The sequence below is a fragment of the Neolamprologus multifasciatus genome, unplaced genomic scaffold, assembly GCF_963576455.1.
Source record: "Neolamprologus multifasciatus unplaced genomic scaffold, fNeoMul1.2 scaffold_5, whole genome shotgun sequence".
NCBI classification, from domain to species: Eukaryota; Metazoa; Chordata; class Actinopteri; order Cichliformes; family Cichlidae; genus Neolamprologus; species Neolamprologus multifasciatus.
The window spans coordinates 4,822-14,676 of record NW_028181986.1 but is presented as its reverse complement, the minus strand read 5'-3'; the positions used below and the strand labels follow the sequence as shown (position 1 = coordinate 14,676).

The 9,855-nt window shown below is 37.2% G+C and overlaps 1 protein-coding gene across 1 annotated transcript; it reads left to right on the top strand.

Annotated features, from left to right (window-relative positions):
- Window positions 1–5,514: 5,514 nt before the first annotated feature.
- LOC146490331 (uncharacterized) lies at window positions 5,515–8,077 on the top strand (the record flags this gene model as incomplete). The annotated part of the gene is made up of 6 exons (XM_085153293.1): window positions 5,515–6,031; window positions 6,130–6,211; window positions 6,828–6,940; window positions 7,538–7,582; window positions 7,780–7,804; window positions 7,988–8,077. Coding segments are annotated over exons 2-6 (340 nt in total), but the record flags the coding sequence as incomplete, so codon positions are not given.
- Between the last annotated feature and the right edge of the window lie 1,778 nt (window positions 8,078–9,855).

Here is a 9,855-nt window from a genome sequence, read left to right as displayed (position 1 = left end):
TGCAAATCAGTTTACCAAATGTAATAATTATCACCTTCTTCTAGTTCAGGAGCATAATGCAAACTGAAACTACATAATAATTCACAATCTTTAATTAGGGGTCTAACATGGCATAAAATAATATCATAATCCCACAGTGCTTAATAAATGAATATGGTAAAATTATTTGTGTGGAATTCCCTTCTTTGTCATGTCCCTAACATGATAAAAATAGATTAAAATTAATTAAAATACAACCCCCCCCCCCCCCCCCCCCCCCACACACACACACACACACACACGCACACACAAATAAAAAAGCAACCAAGATTTGACAACAAGTAAAATCTGACTTAAATAAGGGAAGGGAATCTATTTTTCTTATAACTGGAGGAAGTGAGTTCCAGAGCCAAGGAGCAGATCAACTGAAAGCTCTGTTCCCCATTGTGATAAGACCAGCATAAGGAATAACAAGATGAATGGCAGATGAAGATCTGAGAGAGCGGGAAACAGTGGTGATATGAAGCAGATCACAAAGATAAGGAGTGGCAAGGTTCTGGATGCACTCAAATGTGAGAACTAAAATTTTTAAGTTTATCCTAGCTTGTATGGGTAACCAGTGAAGCTGTTGAAAAATTGGGGTGATATGGTCTCTTAAGTGAGTATGAGTTATGACCCAAGCTGCAGGATTCTGAAGAAGTTGAAGTTTATGGAGGGACTTATTAGGGAGACAAAATAAGAGGGAGTTGCAATAATCAATCAGAGAAGTAATAAGACTATGGACAAGGATGGCAGCAGCATGGGCAGTAGGGAACTAAGCAAACTAAGCAACCAACTGTATTTGACACATACACAATCATACAGAGTACAACATGTATAAAATGCTTGTGTCCGAGCTGTGGACTGGCTGCAGACGTAGCCACGCCATTCCAGGGCTTGGTTTTAGCATGGAGGGTCTAGCCAGGACCCTTACTGGATACCGGTTGGGAAGGGACGAAGTCGGTTAATGTTACATAAGTGAAAGTATGCAGACCGGGTTATGTAATTAATGTGAGACTGAAATGAGAGAGTACTGTCAAATATGGCACCCAAACTCTACAGTAATACCTGGTTTAACAATTATTATTCACACCAAATACAAGCTTTATACTGACATGCAATGTGAATGAAATTGTAGGAGAAATAATAATAAAATATTTTAATATTGCATTGTTAATCACCAATTAATAGCCAATCACATTATATGGTGCTACTATAAATAGCTGCCCTCTGAGCAGCTGTTAGAGGTTGGCCACTTTGTTTCATACTCAGGTGATGTTGTTTGATTAGCCTGGGCCTGGGTGGGCACTTAATAGCTTTAGAGCTTTGTTCAAGTTTTTTTTCTGCCCGTATCAGTATATATGTATACATATTTATAATATGCAAATCAATATTTCAAAATAAATTATTTATCAAATTAAACACTTATATGATATTTGAATTCATTTACTAATTTCTCTTTTTTAAATTGTAACTTGAAAATCCGTTTTTTCTAATTTGTAATTTAAAAATGCTCATTTAAAAAAATGAGGTTTTTATTGAGAGTTAAAAAATTTGCGAAATCTGTTTTAGTTTGAAGTATTTATTAATTGATTAATAATTCATTTTGAAACATTGATTAATAAATTGTGTTATTAAGTTATTAAGTAATACATTAATTTAGTAATTTTTAAATGAATAAAATAATTTTGTATTTTGTTACACAATTCATTATTTTTAACAGATGCACTTCAATGCACTTGACTCTTCTGGTCCTCCATATTGACATCATTGGTTTCTTGCTCTTCTCCCTAATATCCCGCAACACACACACACGCACACACACACACACACGCACACACATACACACGTCTGCCCCGTGTTGTCAAATGATGTAATGTTTGTTTTTGTTGTGACTGTGCGTAAAGCAATGGTGGCAGGGAGGAGGGCGTTCCTCCTGAATGAAGTATTTGAATTAGCCTTATACGATTTGCAAATGAATGTGATGCAAATGGCTTGATCATAATTTTTACTTGCCAGAGTTTCGGTTTCTATTTGTGTAAAATAAATGTAAATAAATGTAAAAATAAATGTCACACTTGTCCTCGAGACTATCTATTACTCTGGATGACATTATTTTTGCGTCAAATCTTGAAGTTATGTCTGTCAATGTGAATATTAAACAAATATGTGGGACTGCTTTAAAGGGGTTATATCCCACGCTTTGCCTTCATGCTTTGTTTTCTCCCTTCTTTCGTTCGGATTTTATTCTTCCCATTTCAGCAACTGTCTGGGCAGTAATTTACGGAGCCCTGCAGGGGACATGGGAGAAAAAAAAATTAAGACGGACTTTTGCGAGATCTCGCAAAACTAACTCGGGATCTCGCAAAAGTTTTGCGTGATCTCGCAAAACAAACTCGGGATCTTGCAAAACAAACTCGGGATCTCGCAAAACTTTTGCGAGATCTCGCAAAACAAACTCGGGATCTCGCAAAACTTTTGCGAGATCTCGCAAAACAAACTCTGGATCTCGCAAAACTTTTGCAAGATCTCGCAAACGTTTTAGCCGCATTCTTCGGACGCTGGCTCAAAGCCGACCGGGCGGTCGAGGCACTAAGTGCCGGAAAAGCGGTGTTCCTCCCGGCTGTAGTGGCTCTCCTCCCGGCTCGACCTCCCATTAGCTCGAAGCTAACGGGAGGTCGAGAACGCGGCTAAAACTTTTGCGAGATCTCGCAAAAGTTTTGCGAGATCCCGAGTTTGTTTTGCGAGATCTCCCAAAAGTTTTACGAGATCCAGAGTTTGTTTTGCGAGATCTCGCAAAAGTTTTGCGAGATCCCGAGTTTGTTTTGCGAGATCTCGCAAAAGTTTTGCGAGATCTCGCAAAAGTCCGTCTTAATTTTTTTTTCTCCCATGTCCCCTGCGGGGCTCCGTAGTAATTTGATCTTGATCGTTTGATCTTTGTGCATTGCTCTGGTTTAAGATTTAAGATTTTTTTGTTAATGTGTTTTTGATGTATTGAATTATTCATTTCGAGCAGTTTGAATATATAACAATTAATATTAATTTTTGAAGTGATCAACAATAACACTTCTATTTGGGGGTTTACTGGGGTTTTTTGGAGGTGTGGTCTTAAACTATTGATCAACTGTAAAACAGCCTGTTTCAGTTTAAGCGTTGTTTTCAATAACCTTCTAAAAATGTTTTGTTTCACTCCCATTTCTTCTTTTTGCATGTTCGAGCTCCAGTTGGAACCTTGTTAAGATCCAACCATACAAAATATGATTTTTTTTTTGTGCCATTTTTCAAGTGGTCTTAAACTTTTGATCAGGACTGTGTTACACCATTGGAAGTAGGCTGTAACTGTCCCTGAGACAGTTAAAATAAAGTTGGTTATTTCATGTTTCTGTGATAGATTCATGCTTAATTTAGTTAATTTGTTTACAAGATAAGATGATAAAAGTGTAACATTAATTTAAAAAAAACACATCTAAAATATGTGATTACAAAATATGGGTTCGTTGAATATGTAAAGTGCTGTAAAGTTTGTATGAGGTAGAGTTTGTAATTGTCACATGACCAGAGTTTGGTTGAGAGCACAACCATGGCATAGTGGAGCTAGCATGGATACATGGCTACAGATGCATCTACAGCCTCAAGATCTGTATGCCAGGAAAAGGTGACGCAGAGTTCAATATTTGGCAGAGCAATTCTGGAGTAGATGGAGGAATGAGTACCTCTCAAACATCACACTAAGACAACGCTGGCACTCTCCAAGACGAAATGTTAGAATAGGCAACATTGTCATCGTGGAAGACGAAGGAATCCCTCGCAGTGAATGGAAGCTTGCGAGAGTACTGGATGTTTGCAAAGATGAAGATGGTATCAAAGATCGAAGATGGTAAGTATTAGGATTGACTTGCAAGTTTGTCACAATTAAGTAGTGTTTGGTTCTGTAAATTCCTAGATTTATTCAAATTATTCACACATTTCCTAAATCATAGTAATTTGGTGGGAGTGTAACTGTCCCTGAGACAGTTAAAATAAAGTTGGTTATTTCATGTTTCTGTGATAGATTCATGATTAATTTAGTTCATTTATTTACAAGATAAGGTGATAAAAGTGTAACATTAATTAAAAAAAAAACATGTCTAAAATATGTGATTACAAAATATGGGTTTGTTAAATATGTAAAGTGCTGTAAAGTTTGTATGAGGTAGAGTTTGTAATTGTCACATGACCAGAGTTTGGTTGAGAGCACAACCATGGCATTGTGGATCTAGCATGGATACATGGCTACAGATGCATCTACAGCCTCAATGTTAATGTTATTCTGCATGTGGTCCAAGAGGCGCACACGGTATGGTTTCATGTATATTGTTTGTATAATGTTGCATACGTGTTCTACACTGGTAATGAGAGGACATTTTTGTTATATACATTATTATGCATTTTTTCTGTTCTGCTTGCACAAGACTGTTTATGGACACTGATATGAGAGACTGATAAGCTCAAAACATTTATGTTTTAAACTTTGTGTTTCTTCAGTTTTCACGGTGTCTGAAGACAATAAGAGTGAGCGAGAGAGAAAAATAAATTTCCGAAGACATCAGTATGATGCGTGGCCATTCTTTGTTGGACCCCTGCAGTTACATAGGCCCTCTCTCCGTTTTCTAGATGCAGCTGCACCAGTGTTTCTGCAGTAGGGTTAACCACAGAGGCTTTTTTTTTAGATGAATATTTTATATAAATTAATAACTTGTTTCCTTTTATCAGGGGCTGATGCAATAATGTGGAAGTGACTGGATGCCTTAGTGGTAGGACCTTCCATGTGCCTTGATTATTTATGGACCTCTGGTTTAAATTGCACCATAGTGTGTGTGCAAGACAGGGATGGGGAACTCAAAATCGTGTCTTTTTGAGTCTCAGGTTGATGTAGCAGCTTTACTAATATTGACCTGTGACTATTTCATGGATTCAGTGCAGCTGAATACATCACCTTCAGTGTCATTAAAAACACTGATAATGTTACTTAGGACAAAAACACATCATAGTTAATCAAGGCCGTTTTAATAAGGTTAAAGTTTTACCCAGTTATGAAACAGCAAAACTGTTAGTAAATGCATATATTCTTGTATCTTTTGGAAAGTTTTGTATTAGGTGAAATTGTATATGCATTATGAAAACAATCTTGCCATGCTGTTTCATCACTCATTCAATCAATCTTGCTTCCTGCAGCCTTTCTGACCTTGTAAATAACATAAACATAGATGAATAACATAAATGCATAAATACTGAAGACATAGAACAAATCTGTGTCATGTCATTTATGTTTATTCTTCAGAGAACTTCCTTTTGGAAAGTTTTTTTTTTAAAGTTTGGTGTTTATTTATATAAATTTTTATTTTAAACATAGCTTTGGAAGTAAACCCAGACTCTTTTTGTGCTGTTTTATCAAAAGTGTGTTGACATTCTGACAGAATAGTAAAGAATCTGTGTGTCTCCAAAGAGCACATTTGCTTGTCATACCTAACAGTTGCTGTTAGTTTTGTTTTGTCTTTATGTATTTGTTTACCAAAGTTATTCCTTTTTACATTTTTCCTAGCTGGGTTTTTTCCCACATTCAAACAAAACTAAATGTCAGTGTTTCTATATTTAGTCTTTCACTCACTCCTTATTTTTACATATCCACTAAGATCCTATAGTCAAACATCCAGCCATTTCCATCACCTCAGCAATAATACTACCTCTTCCACCTTTTCGCATTTACCCTTATTCATCCCCTGACTAGCATCTGTTTATGTTCAGATCTGGTTCCACTCACCTCCTTTTGTTCTACTTACCTTCTCTTGCTTTTTTGCTTTTTTTTTTTTTTGCTTTTTTTTTTTTTAACCTTAATCAACTTTTGTTTTTAAAACTTCTACTTATTGTTGGACTTCTCCTTTTTTGTTTTTCTTCCTGACTGTTCCAAGTCTATTCTTTCTGGCTGACTTCACCCTCTCTGAAAGAATCTTTTTTACCGCATCTTCAATAGCAGGTAAACTATTTGAACTTTTGCTCTAAACGTATTGTTTATATATCTGCCTATTCCTAGCCATTTTGTTGTTTGATTAGAAATTACAATTTATCTTTCAGTTTTTCTTCGTGGTCATGGATGATTTCGTGAGAAACAAACTGACTGAATGGGATCTACAAAAGTGGATGGATAAATTTGAAGGTAAGGTATTACTATGCATCACTGATGAGCACAGATTTTGTACAATAATAATGTTATGTTTAACATGACAATTTGGCAAGCGAAAGGTCACTGGATTTTTTCCAGCTGGAGATTTGGTGCTGTATCAAGAAGAGCATATTGCCTAATGAAGCATTTGGAGCCACCCACTGTGTCAACAACTTGTAGCAAGAGAGTAGCCAAAAAAGCTTTTGTGAATACTGAAAAAGAATCTGTTAGTGTAGACATAAATGCTGCAACTTTGTTCTGCAGCAAAGCAGGTAATTTTCCTACTGTACTGGAGTAGTACATATGCACCAACGGCAACACATTGGTACATTTTATACAAATCTCGATTATAGTTATGATAGTTACTTTTCTGTAGCATCTTGTAGGTTGTTAAATTAACAGAGAAAAGTAAAATATAAATTAATAAAAGAAAACACAAATGACATGCCTTCAATTAAAACAGCCAATGTATTAAATTACCCCTGTGAGGGCAAATTACACTTTAACAGCTGTGTCAATAACTAAACTCTCCTTCATCATATGCATATGTGTAGTAATTTTAAAATGATTTGCACATCTGCATTACTAAGATTTAAATTTTTAATTACAGATGAAGAAATTACACAGGAAAGTTTATATGAACTTAATGATGAACTCATTGATAAGTTGATTCCAAAAGTTGGACCAAGATTAACGTTCAAGCAGAAATTAAAGCAGTTAAAGGTAATTGTACTTGTGTTGTGTTTATTATGCTGCTCTCTTTTTTTGCTTGTTTTCTCTTTTTTTTCTCTTAATAGGTGATCAGCGAGATTTTTGTTTTTCTTTTTAAGTACCCTCGCACTGTCCCTGTTCCATTCTGTTTTTCTTTTCTTTCATCTTTCTTTGTGCCTTTCCTATCCCCCAGCCATGTCTGTCCCATCTGTAACAACTGAAAATAAAATAAATAAAAATAACAAATGTTGATCAAATGGACCAATACGGCAAAGCTGTGATGATCCACTTGGTAAAGTAAATCCGTTGGGTATCTTTGTTGGCCTTCAGACAACAATTCTGACGGCTAAAGAACCAAACGGGACAGACACAGAAATTAATTAATTAATTAATTAATTAATTAGAAAAAGTAATTGTACTGCATGTAATTAGTATTTCTAAAGTTGTCTGTGAAGGTTCTCAGTCAGTTTATTTCTAAAGTTATTTTGCATATTGTTATATTTGGTCTGATAAATCTCCATTTCTGTGAATTTATATTACAATTGGATTGGTATATGCAAACACACATTAACACAAAACTATTTACGTGGAATTTTTTGTTCTTACCAGGAAGAACAAAACATAAATCAGGAAACAGTCAATTTGTCTGTTCAAGTAAGTTAAATACAATTTCATTTAAATGGCCAAGATCAATAATAGCAATTACAGTGTTTCAGTTACTTTGCACTATTAACAGGAGCAAAAAGAAGCATAACGATCAAGATAAAGATCAGGTAAGATTTATACATAATTAAATTCCTATATTTGATTACTTAATTTTTCATGCATTAAATATGTACATTGATCCCCAGGTTTTGGCATCCACAAGTGATAAAGGTAAGATGTATGCCATCTTATATATTACAAGTATTAGCAGTATTTTCAAGACAACAGTGTTTTCACTTGGACAGAATAATACCAGTCAGTTTGAGTATTAAATTTCACTCCTGAGCAAATCCCATTTAAAATTATTTATTTGTACATTTTTATTTTTATTTTATTTTATTTTTATTCAATTAGGAAAGAGAAGGTTTGAACATCCAGACGAGTCCAGCAAGTTGCAACCACCAGCTAAACGACAACGTAGCTCCCAACCAAGATCATACTTTGGTATTTCCCTATAAAAAATGCCATTTAACAAAAATGGCATTTTTTTTTAATTATTTTTTTCATTGGTTTATTGGTGTTAATAAAATTGAATTTTTAAGAGGCAACGGCACGCATGCCACATATCCATCCATCCATCCATCCATTCGCTTCCGCTTATCCTTTTCAGGGTCGCGGGGGGCGCTGGAGCCTATCCCAGCTGTCATAGGGCGAGAGGCGGAGTACACCCTGGACAGGTCGCCAGTCTGTCGAAGGGCCAACACACAGGGACAGACAACCATTCGCACTCACATTCACTCGCACATTCACACCTAGTGGCAATTTGGATTATCCAATTAACCTATCCCCACAAGCTGCATGTCTTTGGACGGTGGGAGGAAGCCGGAGTACCCGGAGGGAACCCACGCAAACACGGGGAGAACATGCAAACTCCACACAGAAAGACCCCGGCCTGATGTTGGAATTGAACTCAGGACCTTCTTGCTGTGCGGCAACAGTGCTGCCCCCCACCGTGCCACCGTGCTGCCCCCCACCGTGCCACCGTGCTGCCCCCCACCGTGCTGCCCCGCATGCCACATATACCATAATTAAATATTTAATGTTTTTGCCAAGTTCCCATATTATGAGCATGATACATAATGTTTAAACATTTTTCCTCTTTGTATTACATTTTGTATTGACTAACACTGGAGCGGAGGAGCCTGACTTAGCTGGGCTTACTACAAGACAGCATGAGCTCAGAACCAGTCATCTTGAAGGGGGCTGGACTGTTCAAAACCGGAGTTACTCTTGCTGAGACTGGCAGGAGCTGAACTACTCCAGTAGCTTAGTGAGATGTGGTTGGCAGGGCCGAGTTACTCATATTTCCCCAGTTCCAGCCCATGGGTTGGTTAATGGGTCCTGACTGTCATTTGAACTAATCCACATTAATGACAACTGAAAGCTTTTTGGAGTCATGGGGAGGAGGCTTTACTGCCTTACCTAGGGCTTTCAACACTTGATAGTGAGATCTGGGAATATCTGGACAGAGATATCTGCTGTTCTCATATTCTTCCCCTGCCACTTAGCGTACACCTTGGATGATTTACTAAAGTGCTGCCTTGACCTTGGCATGCACTTCTTCTAGTAGACTGTCAGAGGATACCTCTCATACTCTTGGTAATCAACCATGGAGGATCCAGGTTTTCAGTGTAGCCACAATCTTTTCTTTAAGCTCAGCTGCTCTCGTACTCAATCCCTTCAATACACCAGTTGTTCTTGGAGCTCTGTGAGATCTGGTGATCATAAAATCCCCTCTGACCTGACGTGACCTGTCCCACCATACAATAGCATTTGTATGGTGGGACAGGTTCTCACCCCAACCGGTCGCAGCAGATGGCCGCCCCTCCCTGAGCCTGGTTCTGCCGGAGGTTTCTTCCTGTTAAAAGGGAGTTTTTCCTTCCCACTGTCGCCAAAGTGCTTGCTCATAGGGGGTCATATGATTGTTGGGCTTTTCTCTGTATCTATGAAGCGCCTTGAGGCGACATTTGTTGTGATTTGGCGCTATATAAATAAAATTGAATTGAATTGAATTGAATTATACAGCATCAGTCTTGAGTTGTGGTAGCAGTTACTTCTCTTGGATGCTGGAACAATGAGATACTTGTTGTTTTACAATTAGTCTAGATGCTAGTCTAAACAGGTTTAATCAGATTGGTACAGCTGTTGTTTGGTTAGCATATCTTAGTTGCACTGCACTTTAGAGATTAGGTGGCATATCATCAAAGTAGCCATTCATTTTA